This window comes from Petromyzon marinus, unplaced genomic scaffold (genome assembly GCF_048934315.1).
Source record: "Petromyzon marinus isolate PM22_M1 ecotype Great Lakes invasive population unplaced genomic scaffold, UKy_Petmar_22M1.pri1.0 PM_G_Scaffold_62, whole genome shotgun sequence".
Lineage (NCBI taxonomy): Eukaryota > Metazoa > Chordata > Hyperoartia > Petromyzontiformes > Petromyzontidae > Petromyzon > Petromyzon marinus.
This window is the reverse complement of record NW_027423016.1, coordinates 1,317,957-1,337,204: the sequence shown is the minus strand read 5'-3', so window position 1 is coordinate 1,337,204 and position 19,248 is coordinate 1,317,957. Positions and strand designations below refer to the sequence as shown.

The following is a 19,248-nucleotide window of genomic DNA, read 5'->3' as shown; positions in this document are numbered from 1 at the left end:
CCCACCCTCCCTCCCCTCTCACGACGTTCCGACCGCAACACAAGCAATCACCGTCAGGTGTGAAAACCACAGCAAGAACATTTAACTCGTAATCTCGTAGTCACTTACGTGTTAATATCGCCTGATGATGTCACTTACATGTCAATATCGCCTGATGATGTCACTTCCCTCTTAATGTCGCCTGATGATGTCACTTCTTGCTTAATGTCACCTCATGATGTCACTTCCCTCTTAATGTCACCTGATGATGTCACTTCCCTCGCATTCAATGCAAACATGTCCAGGGCCCCGAGCCCTCCACCTCCGTCTGAAATGTCCAATGTGCCCATCGCAGAAAGCTGGTGCTACACACAGGTAACTTGTTCCCCTGTTGTGGCCAATCACATTCAACGGGTCTCCCGTCTTGTGCCGATCAAAGTATGCGCATGGCTAATGTATTTAACTTTTACACGTTTTTTTGTTCATCGCGCAAAGCCATCCAAAATGGTTTCATAATTATGTGTAAGTGCAATTATGGATTATCATTGTACAGGCTATTTTTGTACATCAGATTGCAAAGTTCATAGAATTGCACTAACAACATTATACTAGATAATTGTCTCTGATTTTGACTGGTAGTGTATTTTTACAAAAGGGGCAGCAGTTTTTATCAAATAAAAAAATAAAAAGGCCTTTTATTGCACACTCTAATCTATGACATGTTGAGACTTGTTGTGTTAACGCTGTGCAGTAATGAACATGCAAGGTAATCCCAGAACACTAATAAGACCCTTTCATTTACAGTAATGTTTCTTTCCTTATAGACAGTTTGTGTTTTTTGAGCACAATATTCAGATGTGTGGGTGAAATACTTGAGGGTTTGTCAATGGTCATGTATTTATGGTAATGCATGAGCTTTATAGCTGTTATGTGCTCGTGTGTTTCAGGTTAAGGTCGTAAAGTTCTCTTATATGTGGACCATCAACAATTTCAGCTTCTGTCTTGAAGAAATGGGCCAAGTTCTCAAGAGTTCTACATTTTCAGCAGGCACCAATGATACATTGAAATGGTACAGTAAATTCTGGCTATTTTATGACATTAAAAAAAAATCACAATGCTCACGGAGGTGCTTTACTAGAACAATTTTGCATAGTGCATGTTTTAGTTCATACTATATTGTTTTAGTAATGTAGTCTGCGCGTACATACACACCTAATATTAACGACCATGTCTTGTTCATATGTTCAATCAGGTGCCTACGCATAAACCCCGAGGGTTTTGACGAAGAGAGCAAAGATTACCTATCGTCCTTGTTATTGGTCAGCTGTCCCAAGAGTGAAGTCTACGCCAAGTTCAAGATTTCTATTCTTAATGCCAAGGGAGAGGAAACCAAGGCTATGGGTGAAACTACTTGTATTAAAGTATCAATTCACGTCATATGTGTATTTGGTAACAGGATTATATCATAATCAGCCATTATTTATCGACTGCTTGAAACATTTTATAAACCTTACGAACACCATCCCTCATCCTTCACATGAGCTGATCTAATATCTCCTTGTCTACGTTTGACATCGTCTTGGGCATGTACTTTACTTTTCTTCCTATTCGACCACTAGTCTCATCCATCAACCATCCCATTTAGCGATGTGTCCTGTCCAAGCCCAATCTATATTTACAACAGTGAATATGATGTCTCTAATTTGCCGTTTTGATTTGACCAACGTGTTCCTCTTTCAGTTTCTCACTGTAATTCTCAACATACTTCTCTCCACGCTTTGTGTACTTTGTAGTTTTATTCCATTTGTCAGTGTTTCTATTTGTAATCAGTGTTTCATAGTAGGTAATATGCACTAGATTGGAATCTTTCATCCTGTAGCACATTGCAACTTTTCATTATCAAATTCATATTCCAAAAGTGATCTTGATCCTGTTCCACCTTCAGGAGTTTCCATTATGCATATTTTTGTGTTTTCCATGATATTGACCCTCCAATAATAATTTTATTTTGCTTAGTGTACCTGGACATTGTCATTCACGGACATTTCTTTTCCTAGTTTTACAATCTTCACCATGTGTTATTCCATTGTAATTTATCAAGTGACGGCTGCTTGCACTCACTGTTTATTACAACTTCATTATTTTTGTTTGTATTCTCATCCATTTTTTTATTCATTTCTGGTGGTTTTACAAAGGTTGGCATTTTCATCCCATTTCACACTTCTCCTTTACCTTGCTTTAGTGGTTCATATTGTTTGTTTTATAATTGCCTTATTACTTTCAGGATACTCTTTCAATGCGCGATAACTATTTTAAGTGATGACATCCATACATTTACTGTGCTTTGCTAAGGCTATTAACATTTCTCTGAGAGTCTAAATCTATCTTTTTGTTTTAAACTTTCATGTTTTTTTCTTAGTATTTGCTTTGGTGTTGTCTTTGGTAATGTTAACATGTAACTCACGTCACACAACCATGTTTACAAAGACAAGCATTATTAATACACAAACACATTCACCTAATCCATATGAACTATATCTTCATACACTTAAATCCAGGTCTGATTTTCATCTACCTTGAAGTTAAAAGCTAAACTGAACTATTTTTATTTTACCAGGCAAGGCCCACTGAGCTACAGTGTGGGAAAAAAGTATTTGATGCCCTGCTGATTTTATACGTTTGCCCACTAACAAAGAAGTGATCAGTCTATAATTTTCATGGTAGGTTTATTTGAACATGTAACTCACGTCACACAACCATGTTTACAAAGACAAGCATTATTAATACACAAACACATTCACCTAATCCATATGAACTATATCTTCATACACTTAAATCCAGGTCTGATTTTCATCTACCTTGAAGTTAAAAGCTAAACTGAACTATTTTTATTTTACCAGGCAAGGCCCACTGAGCTACAGTGTGGGAAAAAAGTATTTGATGCCCTGCTGATTTTATACGTTTGCCCACTAACAAAGAAGTGATCAGTCTATAATTTTCATGGTAGGTTTATTTGAACATGTAACTCACGTCACACAACCATGTTTACAAAGACAAGCATTATTAATACACAAACACATTCACCTAATCCATATGAACTATATCTTCATACACTTAAATCCAGGTCTGATTTTCATCTACCTTGAAGTTAAAAGCTAAACTGAACTATTTTTATTTTACCAGGCAAGGCCCACTGAGCTACAGTGTGGGAAAAAAGTATTTGATGCCCTGCTGATTTTATACGTTTGCCCACTAACAAAGAAGTGATCAGTCTATAATTTTCATGGTAGGTTTATTTGAACAGTGAGAGACAGAATAACAACAACAAAATCCAGAAAAACGCATGTCAAAAATTGTATAAATTGATTGGCATTTTAATGAGGGAAATAAGTATTTGACTCCCTCTCAATCAGAAAGATTTCTGGCTCCCAGGTGTCTTTTATACAGGTAACGAGCTGAGATTAGGAGCACACTCTTAAAGGGAGTGCTCCTAATCTCAGCTTACCTGTATAACAGACACCTTTCCACAGAAGCAATCAATCAGATTCCAAACTCTCCACCATGGCCAAGACCAAAGAGCTCTCCAAGGATGGCAGGGACAAGATTGTAGACCTACACATGGCTGGAATGGGCTACAAGACCATTGCCAAGCAGCTTGGTGAGAAGGTGACAACAGTTGGTGCGATTATTCGCAAATGGAAGAAACACAAAAGAACTGTCAATCTCCCTCGGTCTGGGGCCCCATGCAAGATCTCACCTCGTGGGGTTGCAATGATCATGAGAACGGTGAGGAATCAGCCCAGAACTACACAGGAGGATCTTGTCAATGATCTCAATGCAGCTGGGACCATAGCCACCAAGAAAACAATTGGTAACACACTACGCCGTGAAGGACTGAAATCCTGCAGCGCCCGCAAGGTCCCCCTGCTCAAGAAAGCACATATACATGCCCGTCTGAAGCTTGCCAATGAACATCTGAGTGATTCAGAGGACAACTGGGTGAAAGTGTTGTGGTCAGATGAGACCAAAATGGACCTCTTTGGCATCAACTCAACTCGCCGTGTTTGGAGGAGGAGGAATGCTGCCTATGACGCCAAAAACACCATCCCCACTGTCAAACATGGAGGTGGAAACATTATGCTTTGGGGGTGTTTTTCTGCTAAGGGGACGGGACAACTTCACCGCATCAAAGGGAAAATGGACGGGGCCATGTGAGAACCTCCTTCCCTCAGCCAGGGCATTGAAAATGGGTCGTGTATGGGTATTCCAGCATGACAATAACCCAAAACACACGGCCAAGGCAACAAAGGAGTGGCTCAAGAAAAAGCACATTAAGGTCCTGGAGTGGCCTAGCCAGTCTCCAGACCTTAATCCCATAGAAAATATGTGGAGGGAGCTGAAGGTTCGAGTTGCCAAACGTCAGCCTCGAAACCTTAATGACTTGGAGAAGATCTGCAAAGAGGAGTGGGACAAAATCCCTCCTGAGATGTGTGCAAACCAGGTGGCCAACTACAAGAAACGTCTGACCTCTGTGATTGCCAACAAGGGTTTTGCCACCAAGTACTAGGTCATGTTTTGCAGAGGGGTAAAATATTTATTTCCCTCATTAAAATGCAAATCAATTTATAACATTTTTGACATGCGTTTTTCTGGATTTTGTTGTTATTCTGTCTCTCACTGTTCAAATAAACCTATCATTAAAATTATAGACTGATCATTTCTTTGTCAGTGGGCAAACGTACAAAATCAGCAGGGGATCAAATACTTTTTTTTCCTCACTGTACATAGCTCTTTTTCAGAAGTGCCCTGGCCACAAACAATAGCCTAACGAGATGGCTTATTGTGTGGAAATGCATAGCAGCCAAATACTCTGGATTTTTATAAATATGGAGGGAAAAACCGGAAGACCTGGATAAAAATACATGCAAGCACAAGGAGAACATGCAGACTCCAAATATACAGGCATCAGGGTTGAGATCGAACCCATGACCTATATACCAGGCGAGGTAGTTGACTGCCACCGTGGCGCAGGGCTTTAGAATACATTGCTATCTTTACATTTTGAAAATATAATGAAGTTTTTTTTTCCCATTACATGAAATTACCACAGTTTATTGTAAGAACTGGTGAGTATTGTTTGAAACCTATTTTTTTACAGAGACCCCGCGAGCATACCGCTTTGTCCAAGGAAAAGACTGGGGATTTAAAAAATTCATTCGAAGAGATTTTTTGCTTGATGAATCTAATAGCTTGCTTCCAGATAACAAACTGACACTCTTTGGTGAAGTAAGTATGACATGCTGCGGCTATTGTGTAATTTTCTATTTTATTCATTACAATTGCACAGTTGGAGTCAATATTCTACTTAATTGAAGATTGTAATAATTACTTTCCCTGTTCCATACAAGGAAATTGTTAACATGAGTTTTCCAAGCACTTTTTTCCTCCACTGGTGCTAGAGTTAACATAGCACAACAATTAAATAATCAAGCGTAATTTTTTTTAGGTTTTCTCCCTCTGGATAGTGTTTATATTTAAACCTTGACATTTTTATAAACTAGAATGTCAGGTATTACATAATGTGTTTTGTTTAAATGTCGCCACATGAATTCCTTTTCCTATTCTCGGACATCAGCCAGTTTGATGTAAATGTTTATTGTCCTTGGGGGGGTCCTTTTAATCACCAGATTAAATTTTTTTACCTTTAAAATCCTTTACAAAATACAAGCATTTTTGATAATGAAAGGAAGCACATCAAGGAGGGCTGTTCACTTCCTCTGTTGCTGTGCAGAACCCATAATTAGGGGCCTCACTACCTGTTGAAACTGTTTATACAGTGTAAAATAACTTGACAAAAATATAGAATGAAAATTGATTAATATGAAAAACATTTCACGGACCACTATTTTGGCATTATTCACAACACTTGTTCTGATATAGGATGTTTGTGCAGATTTGCTTGCTTGATTGAACCAAAGCCTACATCTTCATGCAAAATGTGAAGTTAAGTGAGGATTTGTAAAAAAAAATCATCAAATGCCTTCTCAAAGCTGGTTGATGTTTATGCAGGTTAGTGTGGGGCAGGATTCCGTGAACATTTCTGGTCAATCCAGCATGAGTACATTCAAAGTACCAGATTGCCGGCTGGCAGTTGACTTCGGGGAGATCTGGGACAATTCCCGCTTCACTGACTGCCTGCTTCGTGTTGGTGGCCAGGAGTTTAAAGCCCACAAGGCCGTATTGGCAGGTCTGTGCCACAACAAGCAACACATGCGTCGTTTAGTGTACAATAGAACCATATAATTAATGATACTGTAATTAGTTTGGGGTAATCAACTACAGCCATTTCCTGTTTTACACTGAATTTAATTAACTAACACTGGCAAATGCTTACGTCAATTTGTAATGCTTTTTGTTAAAGGATACATCAGTAAATATGTGTAATGAATTCAACTGAGTCACAGACGCACTTCTTCAACCAACACACGGGGTACTACCCCTTAACACATGAACAACCTATGGTGGTGGACCACCAGGCTATCTACACTAATTACACGGGGTCCGGGTCCACGTGTTGGTGACTCTTGTAGGACGTAGATTCTTAAGGATGAACAACAGCAGCCGGTCCCTCTCAGGGACCCGGCTTTTATCCTCTGTGGCGGGGGTGGCTCCGCCCTTAGCCACGACCATCTTCTGGAATCCTCTAGCGGGTTCCCGGCCCTGACACGTGACCACCCCTAGCCCCCACCTGGGGGCCCTGTGTACACTTTACCGGTCACGTGTCCTTCGGGGTCAAGTGCCATGGCCCTTGGTAACCCCATTCCCATGGCCAGCACTCTCACACCCTATCCTGTAGGGGTCGGCACCGCACGCAGAGCGTGGTGCCACTCAGCACTGTCAGACAGCGCTCACCATGCCCCTCTCGGGCCGGTACTGCACCCACATCCACGTGGTGCCCTCGATGTTAATACGATGTTAATACATCGCTCGCCGTGCCTCTCTATAGCCGGCATTACACAATGACATTCGCGATGTCACTACATATATATAAATGTAATATTGTATTATGTGAGAGATAAACATATTTAATAATCCTGTTGCTAAAGTTTTTATTCCGTTTTTATTTACTTCACTATATCATCGTTGTGCAGGAATTCATTTTACACAATGCAATTATGGTGTAGGTTTTGAGCCTCTAATTTGGACATTTATTTGCGTCCATGTTTGACAAATCTGTAATGGATATGCCATATGAAATAAAATATGGATCTGGATTGTACCTCTTTTGTATCTAGATTATTTGATCTCTAGATATAACATCTAAATGTGTCTGTACCACATTCCGGTGTTTTTCCAATTAACTGTACAGTAAAACCTTGAATTGCGAGTAAGTTCGTCTGCAAGTGTTTTGCAAGACGAGCCAAATTTTTTAATAAATATTAATTTGATAAACGAGTGAGGTTTTGCAATACGAGTAGTACGTATACGCTTTGTCTGCCGAGCGTCACGTGATCACAACTGATATACGAGTGCTTTGATATACGAGTGCTTTGGATTACAAACACGTTTCCGGAACAAATTATTCTCGCAATCGAAGGTTTCACTGTATTTGTTAACAGTTGCTTTACCTTTTTCAGGTCGGTCACTTGTTTTTAATGCTATGTTTGAACATGAAATGGAAGAGAGCAAAAAGGTATCTTTAAATGCAATCTTAATACAGCACATTAATACTGTGATCATACATTTCCAAGGTGCATTTGTCACAATGGATCGGTTGATAAGTATCTCTTGAGAGTGCTGTCAAATGTTGAACTATTACCCTAGTAACTCTTTTGGCGCATTGCACATTTATTATCAAAAAGTATTCATTCCGAGGGAATGTTAGATTGTATTTTATAGCTATTTTTTATACAACATTTCACAGAAGGCCATTGCATGTGTGTCAAGAATGGATTTATTACGCGCAATAAATAGTCATCGGCAAGTTGAATACAACTTTAATGGAGCCACTTTACATGTGTTGTGTAGATATAACGGATGTTTATTTTATTTAATTGAATGCTATATTTTCGTCTCCCAATATATGCCGAAGTTAATTTGAATATATTGTGTTGCTACCTTGCAGAATCGAGTGGAGATTAATGATGTGGAGCCTGACGTGTTCAAGGAAATGATGCGTTTTGTCTATACGGGAAGGGCTCCAAACCTCGAGAAGATGGCCGATGACCTGCTGGCCGCTGCTGACAAGGTTACACGCTTAAAATGTTAACATGAGATCGCACCACCTTGTGATGTATCGGTATGCAGTTGTAGGTCGCAAGTGAAATTAAAACAGCATTTAGGTATTTTCTAAAGCCCATGTCACAAATAATATGAATAGCAAATGTATATGATGCAGACGTTCACATTAGTGCTTTCAGGTTTTGGAATTGATGTCCTGGGAGATGATTGAATTTTCAACAAAAAATATAAATTGTCATGCAATTTCACAATGGAATTGAATGTCAAACTGGTATTAGTCCATGCTAGAGGCTAGTACGTGTGCATTGAAGTGCATTCACATGCAGCATTTTTATCCTAAGTGCAACCATTTGGCTGTGTGTTCTTGTATTGAGGGTTTTTTGTTAATCACATTAACAATTGATACAATTAGTAATAAAATAAAGGGAAGTGTTTTAAAAGATTGTTTGATGTGGCATGGCTGTATAGAAATAAATTGGAACAAATATACTTTTATTAAGGAAACGGATATCCTGCTGTTCCTGAAGATCTGCCAGATAATCAGTTAAGAGTCATTACTCTCCCTTCTGGAACATCATATTCAATAGTTCCTAAAGCGATTGTAATAAAATAAGAATACAAATCGTATAAAGTCGCATGTTTAAGCTTTGTTCATTAAAGTTTCATATTCTGCTAGAGTTGAAATATGGTGGCTTGCAGTTGCATTGTTTATCAGCTTAACAACCAAACTCTTTAAGCTCTTGGAAAACAACATCTCACCTCCTTTGTAATTTGCATGACTTTGTAACCAATATAATCAAGTTTAGGACAAGGACCCCTAATTATAGTAGAGATCAATAAATACATGACTTAAAACATAAATATGCTGAAAGGTTGATGCCATGTTTTAAGAAAATTATCAAACATTTGACTGCTGTATACTGCGTTTATAAAGTAGTTGATGGGGTGAGGGAATATTAAACAAGCGAAATAGGTAGAGAAAATAGTGTTCTTAATACTGAAATTGCACTTTGTTTTTACTTTTCTCAAGTATGCATTAGAGAGGTTGAAGGTGATGTGCGAGAATGCACTATGCACAAACTTGTCGGTGGAAAATGTTGCGGAGACTTTGATCTTGGCCGATTTGCACAGTGCAGAGCAGTTGAAGGCCCGGGCCATTGACTTCATAATAAACAGGCAAGTCTAGTGAGAGTGTGACTGTCACTGAGCTGCGTAACATTGATGATGCTTACATGGCAATTTGCATTACAGTCCCTTTTAATGGAGACTAACCGTTTGCCCCAATCCTTATAGACACTGCTTATTAGGAGCTCGCTTAACCCTGACTTGTACTTGCAGTCATGCGATGGACGTAATGGAGACGGCGGGCTGGAAGTCCATGGTTCTGTCTCGCCCTCACCTGGTTGCGGATGCTTTCCGTGCCTTGGCCACGGCCCAGTCTCCACAGCTGGGACCTCCATGCAAGCGTCTCAAACAGACTTAACGGTGGCAGGCAAAGAACATCTATGACCAAGAAAACTTGGGCTGCACGGTGCGGTTATTTACCTGTGGCCTCCATGCAAACAACCGTGAAGACTTTGCATCAGACTACCAACTTTCCTCTGCTTTGAAAATAATGTTAATTTAAGCAAATTTATTTACTTTCACAAAAAGGTGGCCAAATTCACTTTACCATGTAATATAATGCTACATCTATACATCTACAACTCTATAAACAAGTACATATGTAGAAAAAATGGAAAACTACAGCCTAATAAACACCACGACATATCCCAATTGAGAGAGTGTAAAATAAAACGTTCGATGTGATTGTCCCTAGGTGGCAGGACAATTTGGTTCAATTGTTTAGTTAAGTAAAAACAGAATGGTCTAAAACCCTGCAATGTCTACCTTAACATGAAGGATGAGTATTCGTCCAGTGTCTGTGTACTCAAGGTTACAGATAGTGGCATAGAGAACAACCAGTTCTGAAAGATAAGAATGTGCCAAGCCATATAAGGCCTTAATTCAAGAGGTAAACTTTTCAGATTGATTTTTCATTGCACAGACAGCTTATGCATTGACTAGAACAGGAGTACTATGATTGCCGAGTTTGAAGACTGACAAAGATAATATTGCAGTCGTGTATCCTGCGTATAACAAAGCATGGATGGAGTACTCGGTGTAAGAAAAGGCAAGGCACAGCATCAATTTGGCCATGTTACGCAGTTCATAACATTTCACTTTTTTGCTTGTATGGGCTTTCATGTATGACCCAAAGATTTTTGACTTACAACAAAAGTAAATCTTATTTCCATCAATTTAGTAGTTTGTATTCACGGAAACAAGATGTGCTGTGTTTCTAAGTTTTGTTTCGTATTATATTGTAATGATTTGTTTTTATTATGAATTTCATCTATTACCAACTCGTAGCATCATGTCAACCCAGAGTTTTACGTGATTGGAAGGACCATAATTTTTGCATCAGCGCTGTTTTACGTAACCTCTCACTTAAAATTAAATTGTACATAAAATTGCATAAGCTTTGAAGGATTACACACATAGATTTGGAAGCACAGATTTAAATAATATTCAAAGCTGCAGGATATAATATGAAAGTACAACAAATGAGCAGTGTCATGGATTTGAGTCGATTTGAAGAATATTACAATCTAATGCAATGTGTTGGGATATGAACAAATGCAAACGACGAGAATGTTGGAGGTTTTTTTACGTGTTAAACGTACAAAACAAGTTGGATAATACATGCAAAATTAAGGATAGCCAGTGTTGTAAGCAGTCTATTTATTTTGTTATTTGTTTAATATTTTAGTTTCGTCCTTATATATATTTGATGCTAAAGATGTATATGGTACATTGCACTCTACCTATTCAATTAAAAACTGATTAGGTGATTCGGGGAAGTTATTTGTTGTCATGGTGAGAGTTAAAGCATTGAAATCTGATTGGGGTTCTAATCTGCAGCAAGTCTATGCTGTCGTAAGTGAGTGTGACAAAAACTCTTAGCAGAGTGCAGCCAGTGCGGTGGACTAATTGAACCCTGAAATGTATCAGGCAGTTACCGATAATGTACTCTTCAAATTGTTGCCTTGTATGACTTCCGAAATTGAAAATACTTTGCGCCAAATGTAAATGTTTATTGGAAAATGGATATACTGTAACTGCCAAAAAAATATATATAATTGCAGAAATAATAATATGGTCTTTGTAAAAAGTGTGTGTTTTGAAAAAGTGTGATTGCATGCAAGACAGTTTTGGGTTCTTCCCACGAGTTTTTATGCATATTCAGAGATGAAAATATGTTAATTGGTTTAATTAAAAAATGTTGCTACAATTGTAATACAAAAATATAAACTTGAAGCTAGTAATGCGGTATAGTGCCCCAATGTTTGACCTTTTATCTTTTTCCATTACAGATAATACTGTTTTGGATGTAATATAAATGTTTTGTAAGGCCCTTTTACAATGAATTGTCAGCAGATGATTGGAATTGCAAAATGAACCATTCTTTGTATATTACGTGTTTTCTAAATTGATTTGCATTATAAATGGCAATATAAACCCTTTTCATATGGTAAATATATTACCGTTATCTGATCTCTTCTAGAAATCAGTATTTGGATATAAGAAAAAAAGCTGCTTTTAGCTCTGCACCACTTATTCCACATTTTTTTCATTAAAATTGTTTTTGATAATGTTAATATTTTCATTTATGACATTTTGCAGTGTTACACTTTTTTCGGTAAAGTCTCGTCGAAAGAAATTACTACACGACTTTACCCGAAAGAACCAAAGAGTCATTCCTGCAGTCACGAAAGCTTTGAATCTATTTTGCAGTGTATTTAAAAGTTGAATAAACATGAATGTACCTGGAAATATGTCCAGTTTAAGTTGTCATGTTCTTTACTCTGGGAATGTTACAGATATGTGGATATGTAAAATTTCAATTGACACCCAACAGCAACATTTTAACAAGTTGTATTTTGGAGCCAAAGGTAAACTTAAGTGTATATTTCCTTGCCACTTTTAAAGGCATGTTTACCATGTGTTGATAAACAGTTCACTGGAGAATTGTAATGTGTTCACTGTTCATCATTTACAGCGTTTTGTCAACCCACTGCTTAAACGAAGGCCTCACCACACCATGTCGGTCATTCTTCACCCACTGATGTTAACTGTGGCTGGGAATTGAACTGGTTGTTTCGTCAGTTTCCTAGTGCCACCACTCCATTCAATTACATCCTGTTTAATGTGTATAATTATAAGTGGCATTCTTACTCTTTGGTTCTATTCGGTAAAGTCACGTAGGTAAAAAAATTAAAACAACAAAAATCACGACGTTTCGGCCACAACACAAGCGGCCTTCATCAGGTGAAGGGACCAACCTGTCCAGCGGGCAGCGTTGGAGTGAAGAAAGCCAAGCGCTGGTCGCCTCCCTTTAAGCTGTGAGGGGGCAAACAGCAAACGCTCTGACAAAGGAAATTAGCATGAAACGCACCACTGACAAAGCTTGGAATTAGCACAAGATGATAATACACCACCCTGGGAGTTTGGAATACCACTATGCATGTTGTTGTTGCAACGCAACAACAACATGCATAAATACAAACTGACAATTTCATCCTTGCAGTCACGAAAGCTTCAAATCTAGAAGTCGCATTCTATTTTTGGTGGTCATACGTTCAGTATTTTCTGCTGAACTGAGTGTTGGATTTATTCATTTTAAATGTACTTTTTGCTTGGTTACATTTTGCTCAGGTAACAGCTCGCATTTGCGGTAATTGGTGCCATACATCAATGTCTTGTCTGGCATTAGACACGTCTGTACGAACAGTGTTTTCATTAGCCTCCATTTATCAGTTAGGGGAACAACTAAGCTCGAAGGGGCAGTACGTGTCGTTCTGGTCACTCAACACGACGTGTACTGTTCACGGACCACTGAGAAAACGCGTTGCAACAACAACATGCATAAATACAAACTGACAATTTCAGCCAGTGCAGCAGCTTTATATAGCATGACCACATCGATTCAAGTTTCACAAACATCTTATTCGTATGTGCAGACGTGTAGCAACTACAATAATGTTTCTTTGAGGTGGTAGAGCCGGATGACTGCGTCAGCTGTAGCAGATTGTATCACTGTAATGCCTCCATTATGTTTGTGAATCGGGCATTGAATTGTTATATGTTCCATGGTTCTGGGTGAGCCCAGTCGCACACTGGAGAGTTTTTTCTATTTTCCTTTTTTGTGCATCGACCGGATGTTGTTTAAGGTAGCCCGTAAGCTTTACGGAAGATCGAAGCCAGGTACCTTTTACATCGGGTCTTTCATGAGGTGTGTGTCTTATGGACTTCATTCGGATTTCCAAGAATCACGTTTGAATGTTGACTTAAAGCTTTCGTGACTGCAGGAATTCACATTCTTGGGTCTTTCGGTAAAGTCACGTAGATAGGTTCAAAGAAAATAACAAAAAAACTACGACGTTTCGATCACAGCACAAGCAATCGTCATCAGGAGAGCAATCTTATTATCCCTGAGATCAGGGCTAGGCCAGCCCTGAACAAGATCCGTTTACCATTGGGAGAAGTGACAACAGCAGATGTCAGTGTGAAGGCGATCGGTATTACCTTAGTGTTGCGGCATCTCTTCAGAAATGTGAGTCACTTGATCGAGTCGACGGATCTTGTTCAGGGCTGGCCTAGCCCTGATCTCAGAGATAATGAGATTGCTCTCCTGATGACGATTGCTTGTGCTGTGATCGAAACATCGTAGTTTTTTTGTTATTTTCTTTGAACCTATCTACGTGACTTTACCGAAAGACCCAAGAATATCACGTTTGAAGTTACATTGTTGAAGGTTAAGCGCGTGGGTCCAAAAAGGCTTGCGCGACTCGAGTGCTGGCGAGGGACTGTATTGAGATCCGAGTGGATGGGGAGACGTTCGTTTTTCCACGATTTGCTGTGCTTCCCGGACAGTTGCAGTATTGAGGCAAATGGATGGGGAAGTGATGCGTGGCAACTCGAGAAGCCAGGATTGTGGATCCTGCTTTAAGGTTCAAGTGCCACCGCATTGCATCGTTCAATTGGACATCAACAAGCCGGGTGTGTGCCGAGCTATTTATGGTCCATGCCATTGCACAGAATACACAAGGACCATGGCTTATACCATAGCACCGGTGATAAATAAGAATTATCAAACAAGAACATGGAACAAAAGCTGAAAAGTATTTAGGAAAAAAGCGTGGAGCGGTGCATGCTGAGAGTTACTCCGGGATGGAAAGAGGAATGCAGATGTACTGACATCGCAGACGTCGCTGTGTAATGCCGGCGGTAGAGGGGCACGGTGTGCGATGTACTCACATCGTGGACACCACGTATATAGTGACATCGTGGATGTCACTGTGTAATGCAGGCCCTAGAGAGGCACGGCGTGCGATGTACTCACATCGCGGACACCACTTGTATGCGGGTGTCGTGCTGGCCCTAGAGGGGCTCTGTGAGCGCTGAGTCATAGCGCTGAGTGACACCACGCTCAGGTGTGCATTGCCGACCCCTACAGGATGGGGTGTGAGAGTGTCAGCCATGGAATCGGGTTACTTTAGGCCATGGCACTCTGGTTGACCCTGGAGAACACGTGACTGGTAAAGTCTACACAGGGTCCCCGAGTGGGGGGCTAGGGGTGGTCACGTGTCGGGGCGAGATCCTGCTCGAGGATTCTAGAAGGTGGTCGTGGCCAAGGGTGCGGCCAGCCACGACCACGGAGGATATAAGCTGGGTCCCCAGAATTGCTGTTGTCATCCTGAAGATCTACATTCGACGTCCGTGAAGAGTCACCAACACGTGGACCTGGACCCAAGCTGGGGTCCTGTCCGTTGTAGCTACTCCCAGTGTAGTTACGGTGTAATTAGTGTAGTTAGCCTGGTGGTCACGTAGCTAGTTACGGTGTAATTAGTGTAGTTAGCCTGGTGGTTATGTAGCTAGTTACGGTGTAATTAGTGTCGTTAGCCTGGTGGTCACGTAGCTAGTTACGGTGTAATTAGTGTAGTTAGCCTGGTGGTTATGTAGCTAGTTACGGTGTAATTAGTGTAGTTAGCCTGGTGGTCACGTAGCTAGTTACGGTGTAATTATTGTAGTTAGCTTGGTGGTTACGTAGCTAGGTACGGTGTAATTAGTGTAGTTAGCCTGGTGGTTATGTAGCTAGTTACGTTGTAATTAGTGTAGTTAGCCTGGTGGACACGTAGCTAGTTATGGTGTAATTAGTGTTGTGATTCATAATAAAGGTTTTTGGGTTAGATCACGTTAGTTATAAATGTGTCGTAACCCTCCACCACCCGACACGGCCAATCAGCAAAAAAGTGTCACGTTGACAAAAACTACACACCGCTGTGTTGAAGGGTGAATCCACAACATTTACAGTTTGAATACGACGTTTCGCTGGTAATTACATCCAGCATCATCGGGCAATTCGCCAGAATGGTAAAGCCCTCACTTGCTCCCGGTCTTAAATAGAGCAGCAGTAGGGTGACGTCTTCATTTAACTCATCAGGTGCAGTAATTATATAATCGATTGGTGATCAGTGACAGCACCGTGACTACACGGGATGTCGCGCTTGGCCTGAGCAAAAGGCAGACGGCACAAAGAATGAAGACGCACAATATGACACTGTGAACTTGCGAGACGATTTCGTTTTGCGCGTGCGACAATCACCGCCATTCTGCTGGGTAAAATGTGTAGTACTCTTTGGTTCTATTGGGTAAAGTCACGTAGGTGAAAATAACATAACAAAAAATCACGACGTTTCGGCCACAACACAAGCGGCCTTCATCAGGTGAAGGGACGAGACTGTCTGGAGGACAGCGCTGACTTTACCCAATAGAACCAAAGAGTATGGATCCTAGCAGTCACGAAAGCTTTAAATCTAGAATTAAAATGTGTAGTCCAATCACTTGGCACTAAACATTTTATTTAAATGTGAAGACCTTTGTCGATCCACTGCTGGATAAATTCCTCTACCACGATGTTTCTGCCATGAGGGTTGTTTGACCATCATTCACCACATTGGTCAGTGTGGATTGGTGGACAGGTAGGTGCCCAGAATTAGTTCAGATATCACTCGCTAGTGATGTCATCCGTGATCAGTAATCAAACTTGAGTCGCTGCTGGGTTCATAGTGCATTGCGCTAACAATTGCACCGCTACTACACCTTAAACATTGAATGTCATCATTGACCACGATCAATCCACAGCTGGATGAAGACCTCCCGGTGCTATCCGTGTACCTGCTTGAGTCCTGAGTGGTTGGGGTCATCTGAGTGCAAGTGGTGTGTGGTTATCCACGTCGGGTGAGTTTTCTCACCAACCTGCATTGACCAGGGTATAATGACTAACGGTCACATATCTTTCCCACAATTTTAACGCATCTTGATACATTAACCAGAATCTGAAAATATGAAATATTCATCATTACGAGGAAATAAAACAGGAAGGAGACAGACTTCTAAACATGGATTTCTCTTTTCTTAGTTCTTTCGGTAAAGTCACGTTGAAGGGAAACAATAAAATAATCAAATATATAAAACAATAAAAATTCTCACGACGTTTCGACCATAACACAAACGGTCGTCATCAGGTGTGTCGGTTTGCATACACTTATTTATTTTTAAACGGTGTATTTAATTATTTATAAAAACATTAGCACCACGCGCAGTGATTTGGCAGTTTATTTAGAAGGACTAGTCCATCTATGTTCTGAAAAGAGGAGGGGGGAGACGAAAAATGTTAATGTATGCTGTCTGAAAGCCACTGTAAGCGTGAACAATCAATTAAGACCTGAAATGGTTTATCAAATCTTTCCAATGATTGCTAAGCCAGAATCCATCTTCTCGGTTGAAATTGTCTCTGTGCTTGTATATGTGGATAGCCTCATGAACGAATCTCTCATGGTAGCCAGATGGCTTACAAAGAACCTCTGTCTTGGAAAAGTCAATGTCATGTGAGCCTACTGAATTATAACAATGATCTGCCACGGCCGAGGTGTTGGTCCTACCGTGTTTAAGGTCTGCTTTGTGTTCACGAATGCGGTCCGAGACATGGCGTTTGGTTTCTCCAATGTAACTACTACCACAGAGGCAACTTAGTTTGTAGACACCAGGGTATTGTATGTCCGGAATCACATCTTTTACAGACGGAACCAGATCACGGATTTTATGTAATGTGTTGAAATGGACCTGGATCTTGTGTTTATTCAAGATTTTTGACATCTTTTTTGTGATACCCGCAATGTAGGGTAAAGTGATGGTTTTGAAAGGCTCCTCAAGAGGGTCCTTCTTCATGGTTTGAGTGATAGCTATGCGGATTGTATAGTCGGAGTAACCATTAGCCTTAAGAGCTTGGTGTACGTGCTTGAGTTCACTGTCTATGTGTTCCTGGTCGGATATGCATTGGGCTCTATGATACAGAGTCTTGATGAGAGAATTCTTCTGTGATGGATGGTGGTGGGAATCCGGTTTCAGATAAGCATCCGTATGGGTAGCTTTCCTGTAGACAGAGTGGCTCATTGAACCATCAGGTCTCTTTTTAATTAGGACATCCAAAAAAGGTAGCTTGCCATCTTTTTCGACTTCCATGGTAAATCTGATGGCTGGGTGTATGCAATTGATGTGGTCGAAGAATTGGTCTAGAGCAGCCCGGCCATGTGGCCAGATGACAAAAGTGTCATCCACGTACCTCTTCCATAAGGTTGGGCGCAGAGTGGCAGTCTGGATGGCGTCAGTCTCAAATTTCTCCATGAAAATGTTAGCTATAACCGGAGATAGGGGGGAGTCCATTGGGGTGCCCTCAGTTTGTTTGTAGAAAGTTCCATTCCAAGTGAAGTATGTATTGGTTAAACAGTGTCTCACCAGGGGGGGTACCTCAGTGTTTAGTCCTTGATGAACCAAGTCTTCAATTATTGCGATGGTGTCAGGTACAGAAACCTTGGTGAATAAGGAAACTACATCAAAACTGACAAGCAGGTCGTCTGGGGACAGGGAAATATCCTTGATTGTCGATACCAGGTGAGTAGAATTTTGTACCGCAGAGGTGGTTTTTCCAGTGAAAGGATGCAGGATTTCAGACAAAAACGAGCCAGTTTGTAGGTGGGGGAGTTGATAGTAGAGACGATGGGACGAAGGGGTGTATCTACTTTATGTATTTTTGGTAAGCCGTATAATCTTAGTGGCCTGGCAGCAGAAGGTTTCAACGAAAACTGTTTAGATTGATCAATTAATGCAGTTGAATCAGAAATTATTTTGTTGGTTTGTGTGACGAGGCTGTTGGTGGGATCTCTTTTTATTTTTGTATAACTACCATCGTCGAGTAATTCTTTAATTTTGTTGTTGTATTCTATTTTATCCATGATGACAGTAGCATTGCCCTTGTCAGCTGAGAGGACTACAATATCATCCCTCTTTTTTAATTTATATAATTCAAAACGCTCATCTTTGCTGAGGTTGCTAGCTGTCATCTTAGCGTTTTTGAAGGTTGCAGCGATTTCAGATCTTTTTTTGTCTGAAATCCTGCATCCTTTCACTGGAAAAACCACCTCTGCGGTACAAAATTCTACTCACCTGGTATCGACAATCAAGGGTATTTCCCTGTCCCCAGACGACCTGCTTGTCAGTTTTGATGTAGTTTCCTTATTCACCAAGGTTCCTGTACCTGACACCATCGCAATCATTGAAGACTTGGTTCATCAAGGACTAAACACTGAGGTACCCCCCCTGGTGAGACACTGTTTAACCAATACATACTTCACTTGGAATGGAACTTTCTACAAGCAAACTGAGGGCACCCCAATGGGCTCCCCCCTATCTCCGGTTATAGCTAACATTTTCATGGAGAAATTTGAGACGCCATCCAGACTGCCACTCTGCGCCCAACCTTATGGAAGAGGTACGGGGATGACACTTTTGTCATCTGGCCACATGGCCGGCCTGCTCTAGACCAATTCTTCGACCACATTAATTCCATACACCCAGCCATCAGAT

At 40.5% G+C, this 19,248-nt stretch overlaps 1 protein-coding gene across 2 annotated transcripts; it reads left to right on the top strand.

Moving 5' to 3' along the window:
- The first annotated feature begins 241 nt into the window (after positions 1-241).
- LOC142919840 (speckle-type POZ protein-like) lies at positions 242-12,100 on the top strand. Of its 2 annotated transcripts, none has more exons than XM_076062499.1 (9): positions 242-354; positions 927-1,048; positions 1,232-1,380; positions 5,138-5,265; positions 6,049-6,226; positions 7,617-7,672; positions 8,105-8,227; positions 9,251-9,396; positions 9,559-12,100. In XM_076062499.1, the coding sequence occupies exons 1-9, from the start codon at positions 277-279 to the stop codon at positions 9,701-9,703; spliced, it is 1,125 nt and encodes a 374-aa protein (XP_075918614.1). In that variant the 5' UTR covers positions 242-276; the 3' UTR covers positions 9,704-12,100. The 2 variants fall into 2 exon arrangements, with proteins under 2 accessions (XP_075918614.1, XP_075918615.1); XM_076062500.1 differs by lacking the exon at positions 242-354 and adding an exon at positions 394-501.
- Positions 12,101-19,248: the final 7,148 nt, after the last annotated feature.